Below are 21,570 nucleotides of genomic sequence, written 5' to 3' on the forward strand. Positions count from 1 at the left end.
CATATGAGCACTGGTTCAAGTCCCGGCTGCTTCACTTTTTTTTTTTTTTTTTTTTTTTTGACAGGCAGAGTGAACAGTGAGAGAGAGAGCCAGAGATAAAGGTCTTCCTTTGCCGTTGGTTCACCCTCCAATGGCCGCCGCGGCTGGCGCACCGTGCTGATCCGAAGGCAGGAGCCAGGTACTTATCCTGGTCTCCCATGGGGTGCAGGACCCAAGCACTTCAGCCATCCTCCACTGCACTTCCTGGCCATAGCAGAGAGCTGGCCTGGAAGAGGGGCAACTGGGACAAAATCCGGCACCCAGACCGGGACTAGAACCCAGTGTGCCGGCGCCGCAAGGCGGAGGATTAGCCTAGTGAGCCGTGGCGCCGGCCTCGGCTGCTTCACTTCTGATCCAGCTCTCTGCTATGGCCTGGGAAAGCAGTAGAAGGCCCAAGTGCTTGGGCCTGTGCACTCACGTGGGAGATCCAGAGGAGATTCCTGGCTCCTGGCTTCAAATTGCTGCAGCTCCTACATAGTGGCCATTTGGGGAGTGAACTAGCAGATGGAGACCTCTCTCTGCCTCTGCCTCTGCCTCTGCCTCTGCTTCTGCCTCTGCCTCTCTGTAACCCTGACTTTCAAGTAAAATAAATAAATCTTTCAAAAATGAGCCAGGGAGCACAAGGTGATCGGGCACCCAATATCCTTCATTCCCCACCCCTTGTTTTCACTATGAGTCGGCACATGCAGATCTTTTTCCTAATTTCTTCATTAAAATGCATGTACATACATGAATAACTTTAATAAATGGGCTTTTCTCTTTTTGGCTGGCTTCTCCCTTGCATCCCCCACCCCTACCCATCCCACCTTGCATCACGCACATACCAAGTAACCCATCTTAACAATTGATGTGCAGGCTTTCCTCACCTTTCCCATACTCATGTACTCACAAAGAAAGATTCCAAGGGCAATAATAACACAGCATGAGCTTGAAAGCACTAAGACTGGAGTAAAAGTCAATTTTTCAAATATGGAGAAAGTAGCTTGTTACCTGTAGAGCCCTAACATCTACATTAACCTAGCTGTGGCCTTTCAGAAAATCCTACTCTCAGCTACCCCAGGGTAGCATCCTGCACACACTTTCCTTCAGAAAGAGAATGAATAGATTTATTCAACAGCTAGACTAGAGTGAATAGTGTCCTCTGGTGCTTTTTTTATTCCTCATGGAGCTTAGCCTAGCTTTACCCAAAGAATAGGCTCTCAATTCAGATGCTTACAGGAGGTTACATTCGGATAAACCAATCATATAAAGAACATGTCCTAAGTTGAAAAAATACTTAATATACCCAACTTCCTTCACATCATAGTTTGGCCTATGTTACCTTAAACGTGCTTAGACACTCTGGCCTCAGGATCAGCCCATAAGGCAATCGGATCTGGCTAAAAAGCCCATGAGAGTATTTCAGGCATGCAAAGCCAAGACACTGTGGCAAGAAAAAAAAAAAAAGCCTAAATGAATGAGATCTCAGTGGAAAGAAGGGGCCATCAAAGAAGGAGGTACCTTTCTCTGAAGGGAGGAGAGAACTTCTACTTTGTTAGGCCTTGTCTAAATAAAGTCAGAGTTTGTGAACTGAAGAGGCTACCATAGCCTTGGTAGCTCATGACAAGAGCCTCAGGTGATTACTGACGTCATAAATATGAGTGTCAATTGTTAAATCACAACAGGAGTCACTGCGCACTTTCTCCTCATGTAGGACCTCTGTCCTTAATGTGTTGTACTATGCGAATTAATGATAAAACTAGTGTTCAAACAGTACTTATACTTTGTGTGTCTGTGTGGATGAAAACTGTTGAAATCTTTACTCAGTATAGAGTTGATCTTCTGTATATAAAGATAATTAAAAATGAATCTTGGTGAAGAATAGGATGGGAGAGGGAGTAGGAAATGGGATGGTTTTGGGTGGGAGGGTGGTTATGGGGGGGAAGAACCACTATAATCCAAAAGTTGTACTTTCAAAATTTATATATATTAAATAAAAGTTTTCTATTGAACAAATAAAAAAAACAACACGCTTAGAACACTTACATTAGCCTACAGTTAGGAAACATCATCTAACACAAAGCCTATTTTATACAAAAGCATTGTCTGCCTCCTGTAATTCACTGAATATTCAGCCGAAGTGTAGGAGCTCACTGTGGCAAGAGAAGCAGATGGGCATTTTGAAGACATGAGGGGATGCAAAAACACAGAACAGAGCATCCAAAAAAATGCTGGCCAACCTTATACTACCCAGCCTCCCAAGAGAGGATTGTACTGCACAGTGCTAACTAGGAAAAGATCACAATTCAGGATTTCAAGTGTGGTTTCTCCTGCATTCACACCAGTTTTGCAGCACTGGAAATCTAGACAATTGTCAGTGCAACCATGGCAAGTTGGGGAACATCCACACTCATCCACGCAGTGAACAACTCAGACACAAGTTGAGCCCAGGCCCAGGGGCCTATTAGCATCCAATGGATAGAGAAATGAGTGATCACTAATGACAGTTACAGTTTGTAGTCTGAGCACATGGAGAAATGATCTCTGTCTTCTACATTCTCCAACTTCTTTTGCAAAGCAGGCTCCGCCTCTGACCCAGTGTTGACTTTTCTCCCACTGCAATTTCTCTCACTAAGGCCAGTGGCTCCTCCTCAACCACATAACACTTTGCCTCTTACCAGTCTTGTCATCATGCTCTGGGAATTCCTTTCTCTTTGGTTTCGAAGACTCTGTACCCTGGCTGAGCAGAGTGAGAAGGGACCACGCCATTGTGATGTCACTGAGCATCTGTGACACGTCCCCAGGAGTCTGAACATGTCCTGGAGTCAGATCACTTGGGTTTTGTCAAAGCCACCAACCAAAGGCCACTAGGGAAACACCTGTGGTCAAGGAAGTTACTTGGAACTTGCTGTGTTAATGAGAGAGCGCATCAGGAATACCAGAGGTTCTCAGCAGGATGGTGTTCCAGGGAGCTCATTGCTGGATTGGGTCTGTGCTGAGAGATTCCAAGGAGGCCTACAGAACCAGAGCCAGGGCCAATGGGTGCTGTCAGGGACTGAGGGCCGACTGGTAGTTGATCTCTCTCCAGTTCTCTAGGAGGAAGAGGATTAAAGAAACTCAAATCAATTCTTCCAAGTCCTCTTCTCCTTCCAGGTTGTGCTGTGATTATGGAAAAGTCTTCCCACCCTGACTGCAGAGAGGTGGTATCGGCGTCTCGGGTTTCATCTAGGAAAATTGTTCCTATTCATTCAGGAGCTTATTACGGCCTGCCTGGCAACCGAATCCCTTGAATGGCTGCTGTCCACTCTTTTGCTGTGAAGATTTGTGTAAATGAAGATCTCTCTGTGCCTCCGTTTCCTCATCTGCAACATGCTGATGAAAATGAGGGTGCTTGAAAAAGGTCATGGAAATAGAATTGAAAGATAATGTTTACTTTGGTGCAAAAAGAATTTGAAACCTGTACATTCAAAGGAGTCTTTAAAATGTTCATGGAAAATGCTTATTATGAAAAAACTATGTGTGAACACACAAGCAGACATACACACACATGCCTAGAGCTCAAGTAGTATTTTTTTTTCTAATTCTGTTCTCTCAAGAAGCATCTGAAAAGGCAATGTTGATCTAGACTGGTAATAAAATCCTGAAGCAGCCTTGATGAAAAAGTTACATTAGAGCTAAAGTGGAACCAAGGCATGGAAGGCCAGGGAGGCATTTTTGGGCCCTAAAACTTCCCAACAACCTTTGCAAAGTGCCAGTGTTTGCAAATTGAGTACCAGCGGAGTCGACTAAGAATGGTAAGCACTAATTAAATTACTGTAGGGTGTTAGTTGACTAAAAGCTTCCTAGGAGCTTCTGTATTAGCAGGACAACTGTAGGATTTCTCATCAAACTCAGACACTTTTGAAAAAAAAAATAATCCCTAATATTAATTATGCTGAGAGAAGAGGCATAAACCAGTATGACCTGGGTCAACCAGGATGCACAGCCACTCTGTGCATTGAGGGGTGGGTCCCTGCAGGTAAAGCACAGGTACACCCAGGATTGCTCCTCCACCCTGACTCCAGAGAGCTTGCTTAACCAACCTGTAAGAAAAGTGGTGGAAGGGGCCAGCGCTGTGGCGTAGTGGGTAAAGCTGCTGCCTGCAGTGCCGGCATCCCATATGGGCACTGCTTCAAGCCCCAGCTGCTCCACTTCCAATCCAGCTCTCTGCTATGGCCTGGGAAAGCAGTGGAGGATGGCCCGAGTCTTTGGGCCCCTGTACCCACATGGGAGACCTGGAAGAATCTCCTGGCTCCTGCCTTTGGATCGTCACAGCTCTGGCTGTTGCAGCTGGTTGGGGAGTGAACCAGCGGATGGAAGACCTTTCTCTCTCTCTCTCTCTCTCTTTGCCTCTCCTTCTCTCTCTGTGTAACTCTGACTTTCAAATAAATAAATAAATCTTTAAAAAGAAAGAAAAGTGGTGGAAAACAAACTTGAAAAGTTCATGGCCTCTGGATACCACTTGTTTAGGCCACACCTCATCAAATGTGGGATAACAGACTTTTAATGCTATTAAACCTTCAGGAATCTGGCCTCTTAATATACTTTTGAAAACAAGATAATACAGCCATCACCATCTGCCACCCTCAGCAACCAGGGTAGAAGAAGGATATATCTATGGAGTTGTCTCTATGGGAAATCTGCCTCCTCTAGTCACCACTGTCTTTTTTAAGATTTATTTGTTTATTTATTTTAAAGAGTTAGAGAGAGGAGCAACAGAGAGTCTTCCGTCTACTGGTTCACTTCCCAAATGTCCACAACAACTAGACCTGGGCCAGGCCAAAGCCAGGAGTCAAAAATTTCTTACCAGTCTCCCATGAGGATGACAGGGGCCCAGGGACTTGGGCCATCTTCTGCTGCTTTCCCAAGTGCATTAGCAGGGGGCTGGATTGGAGGCAACCAGGACTTGAACCGGCATTCATATGGGATATTGGCACTTCAGGTGGCAGCTTAACCCGCTGCACCACAGCACTGGCCACTGATCTTTATTTTTTTAAGATTTACTTATATTTATTTGAAAGTCAGGGAGAGAGAAAAGGAGAGACAGAGAGTCTAGCCACCACTGTGGAAACAGCTTCCAGGCTGTGGCACAGCAGGTTAAGTAAGCCACACCTGCAACAACGGAATCCCATATCAGAGAGCTGCTTCACTGCTTCACTTCCCATCCCGCTCCCTGCTAATGTGCCTGGGAAAGCACTGAAAGATGGCTCAAGTACTTAGCCCCCTGCCACCCACGTGGGAGACCAGATGGAGTTCCAGGCTCCTGGATTCCACCTGGCCCATTGTGGCCATTTGCAGAGTTCATCAGCAGATGGAAAATTCTCTCTCTCTCTCCCCCCACCCCTTTTTCTCTTTCTGTCTCTCTGCCACTTTCTCTCTCCCACTTTGCCTTTCAAATAGATAAACACATCTTCAAAACAAACAAAACCAGAGAACATCCAGGCTCTCTTCTCATCTTGCTCAGATGTAAGGCAGAAAAAGAAGAGAGGTGAGGCTTAAAGATGCCAAAGTCAGACATCAAAATGCTGGTGTCACACTCTCTGAGTCAAGTCAGTTCAGTGGACAAGGAAGGCAGACAAGCCCTGCCCCAGAGCCCCCAATGGGGGTGCCAAGCCTGTGCCAGGGAGTCACCAGGGTCCTTCTTTGGTGCTCAGCATTGGTCAGACACAGTTCTAAGTACCTTTATATAAAGTAAACCCCTAGTGGGTACTTGAAGCCAGGGCTAATATCAAATCCTATGCACACACACACACATATATACGTATACACATCAAGAACTTTCACTTCAGAGGTTTACGTTTAAAGATGAGGCCTCTCTTTGGTGCATCTGAATTACTAGCACCGCTACACTTGCACTTCGTGTCTCTAATGAAGTAAATAAGGGTTACTTGAACAGAGGCACGGTGATGGCAGGACACCAGGCAGCTGCAAAGTGACAGAAGGGTATGCTGGACAAAGGGACAGTTCATGCCCAGCGTGCGCTGGACTAGGACAGCAGGAGACCTGATCACGCCACTTCAAATAGCACACAATTTACAATGTAGGCAGTCTTTCTGGACTTTTCTATTTAGTAACTTTTTGGATTATAGTTAGCCACAGGTGACTGAAAACTACAGAAAGCAAAACTGCAGGTAATGGGATTACCATGTTAACTCAATCTTCACAACAACCTTGAGGGGCGGATGCTATTACCATAGTCCTGTTTTACAGAAGAGGAAACTGAAGCTCAGAGAGGCTAAGGGCTCGCACACACAATGAGCCTTAAGTAGCCAAGCCAGGAATCAAACCCCATCAGTCTGACTCCAAGGCCTGTGCTCTAAACCACTGCGTGATGCCGTCTCTCAGAAATGGGGCCTCACCCGCACCAGCGATTGCCAAAGAGATGTACTTCAGGCTCTTCCACCTGAAAAGATCACACTTTTATGGAACTCTTTCCATGGTGCTTTTTATGTATCAGCATAAAAGCTAGAACAGGAATCCCTCACACGTGTTGACAAAGCAAAGCCCTCTCACCTTCCACCCTCACAAGCAGCTGAGAGTGAGCTGGGCAGTTCACAGATGGGAGAAAGTCTGAGAGATCTGCCTAGGGCCACACAGCTAACCAGTGACAGGAGGGCAGTCTCTCTCTCAGGACCCCAGGGAACAGCTTTTTCAGACTATGCCTTTAAGGTAAGAGCCTACACCAGAAGTTCTGAGCAGAGCAGGAGTCAATGAGTTAACTCCATCTTTGCTCTGTGCCAACCAGGCCCATCATGGACAAGGAACTTGCCAGCCTTCTTTGACATAAGGACTATTTATCAGCTCCATTTTCAGATGAAACAACAGAGGCTCAGATAGCATAACCTGCCCCAAGCTCACATAGCTAAGAAGTGTCCACAGAACTAAGTCTGTCCAACCCTGAGCCTTCCTACCATGCTGTCCATGTGTGATATGATGGCCCTCTTTGGGGGCATGCAGTAGGCCTCAACAAACAAGGCTACCCCATGTGAAACAAAGAGAGGGCCTCACTGAGCATGAAATGAGAAGCATGCTTGGTGCTGTTGGTATGGAAGATCTGAAGGAGGCACTAGGGACTTGAAGAGGCCATAGGCCAAGTGCAGTCTTGACATTTGAAATTGCCCTTGAACCTCCAAGACCCTGCTTCCAGGACTGGCACTGTGTCATAGGAAGGTTCAAGCCTCCACTTGCAAAGATGGCAGTTCGAGTCCCAGCTGCTTGGCTTCCAATTCCCTACTAATGCACCTGAGAAAGCAGCAAAACATGGCCCATGTGCTTGGGCCCCTGCCACCCATGTAGGAGACTTTGATGGAATTCCTGGATCCTGGCTTCAGCCCAGCCCAGGCCTGGTCATACAGGAAGTGAACCAGTGGATGGAAGATCTCTGTCACTCTGCCTTTCAAATAAATAAAAATAAATCTTTAAAAATAGAATAATACTGCTTCCACTAAGATGAGATAGGCCAATGAATGTAGGAAGGAGTGTTTTCACAAAATTTTAATCAAGTCACACATGGATTTTACCTGCTTTTAAAAATGAGAGATAAACCATGTTCATAGAAGCACTGTTCACAATAGCCATAATTTGGAACCAATCATCAAATGAATGGGTAAAGAAAATGTGGTATATACACACAATTGAATATTATTCAGCTACCAAAAAATGCAATTCTACAATTTGCAGCAAAAGTGAATGTAACTAGAGAAGATCATGCTGAATGAAATAAACCAGACTGGCCAGCGCCACGGCTCACTAGGCTAATCCTCCACCTAGCGGCGCCGGCACACCAGGTTCTAGTCCCGGTCGGGGCACCGGATTCTGTCCCGGTTGCCCCTCTTCCAGTCCAGCTCTCTGCTGTGGCCTGGGACGGCAGTGGAGGATGGCCCAAGTACACCCCATGGGAGACCAGGATAAGTACCTGGCTCCTGCCATCGGATCAGGGCGGTGCGCCGGCCGCAGCGCACTGGCCGCGGCGGCCATTGGAGGGTGAGCCAACGGCAAAAGGAAGACCTTTCTCTCTGTCTCTCTCACTGTCCACTCTGCCTGTCAAAAAAATAAATAAATAAATAAAAACCAGACCTAGAAAGACAAATACCACATGTTCTCCATTATATGTGGGAGCTAAAATTCATAAACAGAGAAGAAAGGAATGCCTGTGTGCATCAATATTGCTGCAAATAAAGCTTTGTAAAACTTTGTTTTGTACCTCTGTGAGGCAATGGTTAACAGTGTTATACTACTACAGTTTTAATGATCTGTGATTACTTAAGAATGTACTGTATATGGGTGAAATCATCTTTTTTCATTCAAGTGTTGTTTATTGCCATTTTCTACACTCCCAATAAACTAGGTGTTTTTGCTTTTCACTTGTTAAACTTATCTACTGAAGTATTAAGCCTTTCTACTGTAATGTAAATGTAAAATAGGTTATCTCAAAAACTAAAAAAAAAAAGGAGGGGAGAAGGAAAGAGGTGAGAGGGAGGGAGAGAAGGAGAAAGGGAATGTCATTATGACCTTAGAATTGTGTCTACAAAGCTCAATGACTCTGTTAAAATCTAATCAAAATTAAAATTTTTTGAAATACATAACTAAAAATGAGTGGTGAGGAGTGGGAGGGAATGAGAGGAGAACTTGCAGAAGGAAAAGAGGGCTCAGAATTCCATTTCCCAGGGCCAAGGCGGTGAGCCGAGCGTGCTGCAGCTCCAGGACCGCAGCCAAGCCTCCACAATACTCAGAGCCCCTCGCCCTGGCCAGCTGGAGATCTCTTGTTCCTTCATCTTCTCCTTGAAGCGGCCGTCAGAGTTGACGCCCTCTCTGTTAGAGGCTTAGGCAGGGCTGATGAACTCATTGAACAGCACAGTTCACTACTGTGAGGGAGGCAGTGGGGACATTGAGAGAAGAAATGGCAGCCTTTAGATCAGCACGAGAGGATGCCCGAGCTGTGCAAGGAAGTGTGGTGGTTCCTCTGCGGGGTTGTACCGTCTTCCGCTGCGAGAAGCATTGGGGAGAGAGGGCCCAGGTGAGCACCTCCACCCACCCTCCCTGGGGCAGGAGTGCCTGACAGCCAGCAAGCCTGGCAATCAGAGCCCAGGATGGCAGGTAGCATCCTGCAGCCATCTGTCAGGCTGTTTTTCAACTGAAAGCCAATCCCAGATGTGCTTCCCGTCACCCCCTTCACAACTCAACAGGCACAAACTTGGGCTTGGACTGACCTCCGCCCCGCCCCGCCTCCCCGGGTCTCCTGATCCTAATAACCTGTCTCAGTGCAAACAAACGCTGAGGGCGGGATGTTGTTCCTCCCTTGGCGTCTGCAACTTCCTGTTTCCAAAAGAAAGAAACCTGGTGTAGACAGCAGTGAGTGGAAGCCTTGGAATGGAAGGAACCAGAGATGTGAAGATGAAACCACCATTCTGTAAGGCAAATCCTGGAGGACACAGGCAGCAGCAGGACAGCTGTGGAAGCACCCATGCCCGGCTCCATCCTCAGCCTCCTGAGTTAGCTTCTGCCAGTCAAGCTCAAGCTACGGCGTCTTGAGCTCTCTTCCCACTGTCCACACTCAGCTCAGTCAGGAGGGCAAAAGCAGATGGAAAATCCTCTTGATGAACACACGGAGGAAGGGTCAGTGGAGACAGACTGGCATGGAGGGGTCTGGGAGTCCTGAGGGAGCATGGAAGGGGACCCTGGGTGCCTGCTAACACCTAGCACGCCTTTGGAAAAGTGCTTGGGCAGACATGTCCTCCAGCCCTGCAGGTCTCTGTCTCGATATTTAGTTAGAATTTGCCAGAGCTCAGGCCAGGCTATTGTTCAGGAAAGACCACAGGCTGCCTGCATCCTGCCCCTGGACTCCTCATTCCCACAGGGTGAGATTGGCTGATCTCCACGAAAGACCTCCAGATCTGGCCTGAAGCAGCAATCCGATCTCATGGTGCTGTGGTCCATGTTTGTTTGAATTCCCCAAGTCGCGTTTTCTGGAAGTGAACGTGGAAACTGCTGTAGTTAAGTGTGGGAGCAGGGCTGGAAGTCAGATCACCCAGGGCTCTTGCTCAACCCTAAGAAGGCTGGGGTGGTTCTGAGCCTCAGCTGTCCCACCCTAAATGAGAAGTTGGGATTTGGGGTCCTTCCTACTCCACTGCCTTACAATTTCTAAGAAAAGAGCCAGAGTCACTTCTTGAAAGAGGTATTCCACCTCCTCCAGAATTGAGGGGACCTCCAAAATTTTGTGGAAAAGTGGCATTTAAAAGATAAGTTTATTTTCGTGCAAAATAATTTTGAAATACATGCATAGTTTTGCATAATATCTATTTTCCATAAACTTTTTGATAACTTTTCACCACACTCTTCAGCTAGTAGTGACAAAAGCAGAAAGGCTGGAAGCGAAGTAGCAAACAACCTGAAAACTACCTCCAAAAACTAACAAAGGAAGCAAACTGCAGGTGTTTTGTGGGCCTGGTGCCACTTGGTGCGTTTGAAGACTGTGCTACAGTGCTAGGTGGGTGCATGCTCCCTACTGCCATCTTGTGGTCAGACAAGATGTGAGCATTTACTGTCTTACTAGGGAGCACGGGCTGTTTGCGCCAATGTGGTAAAATAAATTATTTTAATTACCACATGATAATTTTAGTAAGTCTAGAAGAAAAGTGGTAAATTCAATGCTTTATTAAAACAAAAAACAGACTCAAAGTTGAAATATACTTGATCCCTTTCCTGTAAAAAACCATAATAAAGTGCCTTAATGAAATCTCCCACGTTCTGCCTCCCTGTTCTGAAATGGCACTACATCAATGTGTAAAAAGTAAATCAAGTGCCTGTACAGAGACGTGCATCCCATATTGGAGTGTCATTTCAATGCCCAGTTTCACCTGACTTCAGCTTCTGCTAGTGTAGACCATGGGAGGAAGCAGTGATGGTTCAGGTCATTGGATTCCTGCCACTCATGTGGGAGACCTGGTTTGAGTTCCTGGCCCCTGGCTCCATGCTCCTGGCTTCAGCCCCTAGGCTGACCCAGGGCCAGTTGCGGGGGCGGGGAGGAGGTTAAGTCGGGGGTAGGAGCGCCCTTTCTGTCTTTCAAGTAAATAAATCTAATTTTTAAAAAAAGGAAATCAAGGTTCACAATCATGTCCATCCACCCCACTTATCCTCAATTCTATGAAATGGGCAACAAAGCTGAATTTTAAAGTGGAGGGGAAGGAATGAAGGTAATAAATAGGGAACCTATTAGGGGATAAATATGGAATGGATATTGGAACAAAATGGAGAACATAATAAATAAGTTGAACATTTAGCTTGCAGAAATAGTTCTTAAAATAATACATAAAAGTTGAAAATTTTAAAAAAAATATTGAAAATGCCTCAGAAAAATAAAACTCCTTTGGACAGTAAGAGATATTAACAAAGTGAGGAAACAAGTCACGGCCTATTAGATATTTGCAATGGAATCCAGAAGAAACAAAGAGGAGCTGGCATTGTGGTGCAGCTTGTTAAGTTTCTGCTTGCAAAAACTGGCACCCTATGTTGAGGTGCTGGCTTGAGTCCTGGATGTTCCATTTCTGATCCAGCTTTGTGCTAATGCTCCTGGGAAGGCAGTAGAGGATGCCTCAAGTTCTTGGGCCCCTGCTACCTATGTGGGAGACCAGGATGGAGTTCCTGGCTCCTAGCTTCAGTCTGACCTAGATCTGGCTATTGAGCCCATTTGGGGAATAAAGCAATGGATGGAAGATTCTCTCTCTATCTCTATCTCTATCTCTATCTCTATCTCTATCTCTATCTCTATCTCTATCTCTATCTCTATCATCTCCCCTTCTCTCTATGTCACTCTGCCTTTAAATAAATCTTTTTTAAAAATTGTAAAAATCTAAAAGAAAGAGGCAAACAACCCAAAAGACAATAGGAGGTTATTTCAGAAAGTTCACAGGAAAGTGGAATTAAAAGTTTATTTTGGGCCGGCGCCGTGGCTCACTAGGCTAATCCTCCGCCTTGCGGCGCCGGCACACCGGGTTCCAGTCCCGGTCGGGGCGCCAGATTCTGTCCCGGTTGCCCCTCTTCCAGGCCAGCTCTCTGCTGTGGCCCGGGAAGGCAGTGGAGGATGGCCCAAGTGCTTGGGCCCTGCACCCCATGGGAGACCAGGATAAGTACCTGGCTCCTGCCTTCGGATCAGTGCGGTGCACCGGCCACAGCGCGCCAGCCGTGGCGGCCATTGGAGGGTGAACCAATGGCAAAAAGGAAGACCTTTCTCTCTGTCTCTCTCTCTCTCACTATCCACTCTGCCTGTCAAAAAAAAAAAAAAGTTTATTTTGGTGCAAAAAAATTTGAAATTCATGCATAGTTTTTTCATAATATAGTTTCCATAAACCTTTATTTTATTTATTTATGTATTTATTTTTTGGACAGGCAGAGTTAGACAATGATAGAGAGAGAGATACAGTGAGAAAGGTCTTCCTTTTCCATTGGTTCACCCCCCCAAATGGCCATGTCCCTTTAACAATTAATTGTTAAAGGGAGCCATGTCCCTTTAACAATTAACACTCATTTATGACATCAGTGATCATGGACACAGGCATCTTAAATACTAAGCTAAATGCTCACCTCAAAAATTTCTTAATAGCAACAATAGGAGTAAAAAATAAATGTGATGTTGTCAAAGAAAAAGAAACTATCAATCTGGATTTTACCTTACTAAATAATCATTCAAGGGGCCGGCGCCATGGCTCACTTGGTTAATCCTCCGCCTGCGGTGCCAGCATCCCATATGGGTGCAGGGTTCTAGTCCTGATTACTCCTCTTCCAGTCCAACTCTCTCCTGTGGCCCAGGAGGGCAGTGGAAGATAGCCTGAGTGCTTGGGACCCTGCACCTGCATAGGAGACCAGAAAGAAGCACCTGGCCCTGGCGTCAGATCGGCGCAGCGCCAGCCATGGCGGCCATTTGAGGGGTGAACCAACGGAAGGAAGACCTTTCCCTCTGTCTCTCTCTCTCTCTCTGTTTATAACTCTACCTGTCAAAAAAAAATCATTCAAAAAAGAGAATGAGGGGCTGGTGCAGCGCAGCAAGTTAAGCCACCACCCACAACACCAGCATCCTGTATGGGCCTCCATATGAATCCCAGCTGCTCCACTTCCTATCCTGCTCCCTGCTAATGTGCCTAAGAAAGAACGAGATGATAGCCAAAGTACTTGGGCCCCTGCCATCCACAAGGAGATCTGGATGGAGTTTCTGAGTTCCTGGCTCCCGGCTTCTGCCTGGCTGAGTTCTGGCCATTGTGGCCATTTGTGGAATGAAGCAGTAGAAGGAAGATTGATCTCTCTCTATCTCTCTCTCTCCCTCTCTCTGTGACTTTGCCTTTCAAATAAATAAATAAATTTTTAAGAAAAAAAAAAAGAATGAGGGTGAGATAAAAATGGTTTCATCCAAATAAAAATTGCTAACATTCACTAATAACACACCCTCACTAAAGACAATTCTTTAGGCTGTCCTTGAAGAAAAATTATTTTAGGATAAGGTATGAAATCTGAGAACAAGTAAAGGATTGGCCAACATGTGAGTAAATCTAAACAGGCACACTGAAACTGGATTATCCGACTAAAACTAGATTATTAACATAGGCATGGACACTTATAATTTTTATTCTTTTTCATGATGTTAAAACATTTCATAGTTATTTTTAATAATGCAAGAAGATGGCTGGCCTTGTGGCATATAGCAGGTTAAGCTACCATCTGGGACGCCAGCATTCCACATGGGCACCAGTTCAAGTCCTGGCTGCTCCACTTCTGATCCAGCTCCCTGTCAGAACACCTGGGAAAGCAGTAGAGAAAGCCAAAGTGCTTGGGTCTCTGTACCCATGTGGGAGACCTAGATGGAGTTCTGGACTCTTGGCTTCAGCTTGGCTAATCCTGGGCCATTGCGGCAATTTGGGGAGTGAACCAGCAGATGGAAGATCTGTGTGTATGTGTGTCTCCTCCTCTCTTTGTATAACTCTACCTTTCAAATAAATAAATAAATCTTTTTAAAAAGAAAATATTGCAAGAAGAGAGAGAGTTCCAGCACAAGTTCCTACTGCCGGAAAGAACCTGATCTATTTACAGACTAAAAGAGGCCAGTGTGTCAGGAACACGGTGATGAGATGTGGCACAAAACAAGGCTGCAGAGACAAACAGAGGCCAAGTCACAGGGGCTTCCAAGGTCACTTTAAAAATTGGCTACAGTCGGGGCCAGCGCCGTGGCGCAGGTCAATCCTCCTGCAGCACTGGCATCCCATTTGGGTGCCGATTCTAACCCCTGCTGCTCCTCTTCCAATCCAGCTCTCTGCTGTAGCCTGGGAAAGCAATGCTTAGGCCCCTGTACCCGCATGGGAGACCAGAAAGAAGCACCTGGCTCCTGGCTTTGGATCGGCACAGCTCCGGCAGTTGCAGCCATTTGGGGAATGAACCAATGGAAGGAAGACCTTTCTCTCTGTCTCTCTCACTGTCTGTAACTCTACCTCTCAAACAAATAAAATAATATAATAATTAAAAAAATGGCTACAGTCAATGGGAAGATACTAAGTGGTTCCAAACAAAGGATTTAAGGAAGCTGAATTAAATATGGAGATGACAATTCTAGATGCTTTATTTGAAGGTTCTTGTTAAGTACTAAGCACCCAACACAAAAGGTCTAAACATATACAAGGGGTCTTCAAAAGTTCAGGGAAAATGTATATTATGAAAAACTACATGGATTTCAAACATTTTTGCTTCAAAATAAACTTTCAATTCCATTTTCCATGAACTTTTTGAAGTACCCTCAAATAAGCTTTATTCAACTTCTGGCATCACCAAAGGCATAATTCTTTGTGGCATGCCTAGTGATAGAGATGACTCCTCTGTACTGCATATTAAATACTCATATTCATGTTAGGGCCCCAAACCAACCCTGTATAATGAGATTGTCATTATTCAAATGACACTACAGATATCCTATGGGAAAGGAGACCACTGCTACATGTAAACATAGTATCGAGCATGGGGAAAATGCAAAGGTTTCAAAGAGAAGGTGATTCTGACTCTGACCCATGAAGGATAAGGGGAATGTGAACTGACTAAGTGGAAAGAATGGCATACCAGATGAGGGGGATAGAAAAAAATCATAAAAGAAAAATTATAGACTCAACCTACTTTATGGAAACATTGGCTTATTTAGTACCTTGAATTCCATTATATATTAGAATGAAAACTATTAAATAGGTAGAGTGGAGATAGGTTGAGGAGTCAGTATTTTTCCTGAAAGCAACAAAGTGCAAAGATTTATGGGTGGAGAGTGCTTGGAATAGAATCTCTCTCTCTCTCTCTGTCTCACTCACACACACACACACACACACACACACACACACACACACACGAAGGAAAAGGAGAAAAGGAGAAATCTATGTATGCTTTTATTCTTGACAGCTGAAGGCAACCATGCCCTCTTCTTCCCCAATACGTACACCTGTCACTTCACTGCCAGATTACTTCATTCCTCTCTCACAGACCTTTCCCTTGTACTCTAAAGGATAAAGTCCAAATTCCTTAGTCCAAAAATCAAGGTAAAAAATTCTTCCCCAACATATTTCTCCAGAAAGCTAACTTCAAGGAAGCTAATACCCCCAATAAATGGCATATATGCTAAATTCTGAAGAGGCCACTGCCTCTCCCATCTACCTCCCGTTGCTTATGTGCCCTCCCCCCCATGCCTCATTTCTTGTTTATTCCTACAAGTACCACCCAAATTTTAAGGTCTGGTGTGAACCGTATGTCTTCCAGGAAGACTTCACACCACTGTACACCACAGTGACTTCCTCTCGTTGGCATGTAGTTAACTCTCACTGTCTGTTACATGTGCCTGGCACTTAACACAAGCTCCTTTAGCAGAATCACCGTTTGAGGCACTTCTCATGCAAGAAGCCTGTTGGTTATAATTTTTTTTTATTTTTAAAGTTATTCATTCATTTGAAAGGCAGAGCCACAGAGAGGTCTTCCATCAGCTGATTCACTCTCCATTAGGCTGCAACAGCCGCAGCTGGGCTGATCCGAAGCTAGGAGCTTCTTCCAGGTCTCCCACGCAGGTGCAAGGGCCCAAGGATTTGGGCCATCCTTTCCTGCCTTCTCAGGCCACAGCAGAGAGCGGATGGGAAGTGGAGCAGCCAGGACTCAAACTGGAGAGCCTACATGGGATGCCAGCACCGCAGGCCAAGGACCCATCCACTAAGCCTAAGCACCGGTGCCTAGTTATAAACTCTTAACATCCCCAGCCACGCCTAGCACACAGCGGCAGCCTATCATTAGGCTCAGTAACGGTTAGTAATGTAGTAAAGAGCATCACCTGTTATCGTGAAGTTAATTGACTTTCATCTCAATGGTAGCTACTGATGTGCGCCTCCACCACAGCTGAGCAAGTCCTTAACGTCCCTGGCTGACAGGTTTAGGGTTTCTGGCCCGGATGCAGAATGGAAAAGGGAGATCACTTCAGTACTGAGTGTTGTTTGCCGCTTGAGAAGTCCTCCACAATGTAAGTTTTATAATCCTGGGACTTGAATTTGAGTTAACTAGAAGTGTAAGGTGGTGACGCTTTGAGTAGAGAGCTGATAAGTAAACGACCTTTCCCAACCCCAAGACCGCCTCCTAGCAACAGAGACCTGGATAAAACCGAAAACAGCCCCACTCGCGCCAAAGCACCACCCACAGGCAACCTCAGGGCGGGCTCTACTCTCCGGGCACACTGATTGGCTAACTACAGCTGCTGGCCTCAGGTGATTGGTCGCAGCCACAAGGGCTTCTGGGACTGGCACGTGGCACCAACCTCACTTCTCGAAGAAGGCAAAGATGGCGGCAGAGGCCTCGACGGCTCGGCTCGCCCTGACCTCCTATCGGCAGGTGGGGAGGAAGAGTTGGCCTTGGGATGCCGCCGAAATCCAGTGCACACGGTGTGGAAGAAGTGTAATTTCCGGTGAGGAGCCCGAAAGAGGCACTGCATCCCGCCCCAGGCTGGCAGCCCACGTATGCCGGGAGCAAGGCCTGGGTGAGGGCTGGGGGCGGGGCAGGGCTTCCCTCAGCTGCCGCCAGGTGGCCGGAAAACGGCCTCTCAGGCCTGCTTAGAGTCACAGCCCACCCCAGGAGGTCCTCGGACAAACTCTGGGGTCGTTGGGGTGGCTTCCCTCCCCTTCAGGCCTTCTCACCCTCCCGCCATGTAGGCGTGGGGGCTTCTTTCCGCCTTCGGGGAACCCAGATTTGCTGATGTTAAGAGCATTCAAAATCCTCTCTAATAGCTCTTTTCAAATAATAGTGCGTTGTTATTAACTGTAGTTACCCTCTTGTGGGAAAGAACATCAGAACTTACGCCTCCTTTCTTGACAGTCAAAAATTGAAACGGAAGAGTAGATATAGAAATTTAGCTTATTGTCTTGGGGTCAACAAGGAATGAAACAATTTGGGGGGGGGGGGTTGGGAGGGTGTAGTTTTTTTTGTTTTTTTTTGCTGGAGTAACAAATAGATTACCATTTAAAATTGTGGATTAAAACAAAAAATGGTGGAGTTTTGTTTGATTCAATTTGGGTTAAAGCACAGTTTAGAACAGTTCCTTTTGTGCAGCTTGTCGTTTTTAGTTTTGTGGAGGTATTTTTTGTTTTGGTTTTGGTCTATACATCGAGAAATACAATGCATTTTTCATCTACTCAAGTGAACTCAGGTTCAAATTATTTTAATAGAACTTTCCTTTGAGCACTGTGTTTCAGGCAGGGATGGATTGTTGACTCAGCTCTTGAAGCTACTGAGAAAGTCATCACTTGGTGAAACTGTTGAATGTTTATATTCTCGAAGTGAAAATCATTTGATCAGCTTTCCCTGATCTTTCGGAATGGACTTCTTTCAGGACATATGAACCTTTGTACAGAGAGTTGTGTTTTCAGTGGAAAGGCAGTTCTCCTACTTGTGGTTTTAATTACTGCTGCTACATAGAAAATCTGCATTTGAATTAAATAAGAATTACAAAGCACACAACCCTTTAAAATCAGTGGTTCTGGGGCTGGCATTTAGTCTGGTGAAGATGCCTCCTTGCCAAATTTGGTGTCTGCTAATGCAGAACCTGAGAGGCAGGGGTAATGGCTCAAGTGATTGGGATCCTGCCCCACATGTGAAAAACCAGGATTGAGTTCCCAGCTTCAAATGCAAACATTTGGGAAGTAAACCAGCAATTGGAAGCACTTTCATTTATAAAAAAATTTTTTTTTAAATCTTAATGGTGCTTCCATACATTTGTATTGCAATGCTTAGAAATACTCAATTGAAAAGATTGTGATTACTCATTTAGAATTGTGAAAGTGCTTTGTTATGCACCACAGGATTTTTTGATGTATACAATATCAGAAATTTTATTTAAAAAGAGTTTTTACTTCTTTGGTGATATCTCTGGGATTTGTGTAGGACTTTAAAATTTATAGTAGTTGTATGCAAATTTCAGATATTTCAGGCAGCTGAAGAATTGTGAAGTTTCTTAAAAGTTAATACAATTATTTGGCCGGCGCCGCGGCTCAATAGGCTAATCCTCCACCTTGCGGCGCCGGCACACCGGGTTCTAGTCCCGGTCTGGGCGCCGGATTCTGTCCCGGTTGCCCCTCTTCCAGTCCAGCCCTCTGCTGTGGCCAGGGAGTACAGTGGAGGATGGCCCAGGTGCTTGGGCCCTGCACCCCATGGGAGACCAGGATAAGTACCTGGCTCCTGCTATCGGATCAGCGCGGTGCGCCAGCCGCGGCAGCCATTGGAGGGTGAACCAACGGCAAAGGAAGACCTTTCTCTCTGTCTCTCACTGTCCACTCTGCCTGTAAAAAAAAAAAAAAAATTAATACACTTATTTAAATTCATCTAGAGCAAATCTTTTTGATAGCAAAAGATAACTGATTTTTAATCTGGTATATTTTTCTCTTTTTACTTATTTTCTTGCCCCCAAAAAAGGTTTTTTTAAATAACCTTTTGGGGTGGCATTGTGGCACAGTGGATTCAGCTGCCACTTGAGATGCCCACATCCCATATTAGCATACCTGAAATGAAGTCCCTTCTCCACTTCCAATCCAGCTTCCTATTAATGCACCTGGGAGACAGCAGATGCTAGCCCAAGTACTTGGGTTCCTGGCACCCATGTGACAGACATGGAATTCCTGGCTCCTGGTTTCAGTCTGGCCTGGCCCAGCCTCAGCTGTTGCCAGTATTTGGAGAGTGAACCTAAAAACATAGGGGAAGATTCATGCGCTCTTTCTCTCTCTCTGGCTCTCCTTCTCTACTGGTCTGCCTTCAGAATATTTTTTTTAAAAGTCTAGCTGAAACAAATATGTTGTTGATATTAAACTTCAGATTCTACTTAAAGGACTTAAATCTTAATATTAGGTTTTCAATCAAGACTATAGTATTCCCTTTTGTAAATGCTAGGTTGTGAAAATGAGCTTTTCAAAAGAATTTGTTATTCATTTGAGAGATAGACACAACAGAGTATTTGGTCTCCCACATGGGTGGCAGGAACCCAATTACTTGAGCCAAGACTGCTGCCTCCTACATTGGCAGGAAGCTAGAGTCGGGAGCCAGAGCCAGAAGTGGAACTTAGATACTCCAGTGTAGCATGCTGGTGTCTTACCGGCTCTGTTAACTGCCTGTTCCTGTACAGATGACCTTTAGGTAGGTTGTGTGTATGACAGTAGTAGCATCTGGCTGCTGTCCTAGCTTCTGTCCTTTCCAGTGCTATATATTATTGTAAGAAAGCAATCTTACCAGTGTCTCATTTCAGCCCTCACTGACTCCAACTTTGGAAATTATAGGCGCCAGCACTGTGGCATAGCAGGTAAACCTGCCTTCTGAAGTGCCAGCACCACATATGGGCACCAGTTCGAGACCCAGCTGCTCTGCTTCCCATCCAGCTCTCTGCTATGGCCTGGGAAAGCAATAGAAGATGGCCCAAGCCCTTGGGCCCCTGCACTCACATGGGAGACCTGGAAGAAGTTCCAAGCTCCTGGCTTCAGATCATTCTAGCCCCAGCCTTTGCAGCCATTTTGGGAGTGAACAGCACTTGGAAGACCGCTCTCTCTCTCTACCTCTCTATAACTCTTACCTTTCAAATAAATAAATCTTAAAAAATGTGAAGTATAAACTAGTAGAGGGCAGTATGGTTCAACAGAAAGAACACTGGGCTTGGAAACAGAATTGGTAGAGACCAATTTATATGATTTAGTTACTCAAATGAACAAGGTGTTTTCTTAGCACTTTGGATATAGCATTCCCAGTTTCTTGGTTGTAGTATTTACAAAGAAAAACTGAAATATATCTGAACACTCTAGAAGATATGGTAAGCTCAAAGTTTTAGAATATATAAAATAGTTATCTGGATTAATGCAAGCATTTTATTATATAGTTCTAATTTTTTTTTCTTTATTTTTCTCCCTCTTCTGAGCTGTGTAGTTTCTCCTGAATTTTGTATCATAAGCCATTAATTTCTAACTCAACTAGGTATTTTTTCTAAACAAGAGAATCCTCTTTGGATTCTTCTCTTTGATACTGCCATTCTATACATTGTGGAAAGTTGAATTCATAATAGAATTTCATCAACAGGTCGCCACCACGAACTTCAGTGTGGTCACACTTTTTGTGAACTATGCTTATTAATAACTGAAGAATTCAGCACAATTATGTGCCCTGGTTGTGAGGTAAGTTTTATGATTTTTTCAGATTTAATATATCATAGCCTAATGTTAAAAGTAAGAATGTTAGAGAAAAAGCAAACTTACAGTTGGAAACTAACAACTTTATTTTTTGCTGCTGAAAAAACTTTCCATTTTACAACTGTTCAAAGTGAAGAAAAATAGACTAAAATCATGCATTTATTGCCTATATATTTTGACTGGAGACATAGATAGAAAATTTATTTTATTTATTTATTTATTATCTATGGAGTATATTCCTTTCTAAACCTTATATTGTTTGTTCACACCAGTACCACACAAGAAAATTTCAAACTCTCCCTGTCCCTCAACCTTTGAGTGTCATCAAATTTTTTATTTTTTTTAAGATTTATTTATCTGAAAGTCAAAGCTACAGAGATGGAGAGAGAGGGAGAGAGAGAACCTTCCATCTGTTGGTTCACTCCCCAGACGACCATGATGGCAGGGCTGAGCCAGGAGCTTCTTCTGGTCTCCCACATGGGTGCAGAGGCCCAATCACTTGGGCCTCTTCCTCTGCTTTTCCTAGGCCATTAGCAGGGAGCTGGATCAGTAGTGGAGCAGCCAGGATGCAAATCAATGCCTGCCTGTATGGGATGTTGGCATTGCAGCTAGCAGCTTTACCTGCTAAGCCACAGTGCAGGCCCTGAGTGTAATTGAATTTATAGAAAGGTCATACTATGAAAAGGCAGGGAAGCCAAACAGCTGCCAAAATTAATATTTACTGCAGAAACACCTAAAAATAGAACAATTATACTAGAACTAAAATCTGTCAACTCATCAATTTGTTCTCTTTTTGAGAACAAATTAA

General features: G+C 44.9%; 1 protein-coding gene across 3 annotated transcripts in view; it reads left to right on the forward strand.

Annotated features, from left to right (window-relative positions):
- Nucleotides 1–16,854: 16,854 nt before the first annotated feature.
- RNF17 (ring finger protein 17) overlaps nt 16,855–21,570 on the forward strand; it is a 116,281-nt gene continuing 111,565 nt past the window's right edge. For 2 of the 3 annotated variants that reach the window (XM_051850672.2, XM_008259960.4), the window contains exons 1-2: nt 16,855–17,011; nt 20,653–20,747. In XM_051850672.2, the coding sequence (XP_051706632.2) occupies nt 16,888–17,011; nt 20,653–20,747 (219 nt within the window). In that variant the 5' untranslated portion in view covers nt 16,855–16,887. The remainder of the gene's footprint in view (nt 17,012–20,652; nt 20,748–21,570) is intronic. The other variant, XM_051850673.2, reaches the window with a different exon arrangement.

Source organism: Oryctolagus cuniculus, chromosome 9 (assembly GCF_964237555.1).
Source record: "Oryctolagus cuniculus chromosome 9, mOryCun1.1, whole genome shotgun sequence".
In the NCBI taxonomy this organism is placed as follows: domain Eukaryota; kingdom Metazoa; phylum Chordata; class Mammalia; order Lagomorpha; family Leporidae; genus Oryctolagus; species Oryctolagus cuniculus.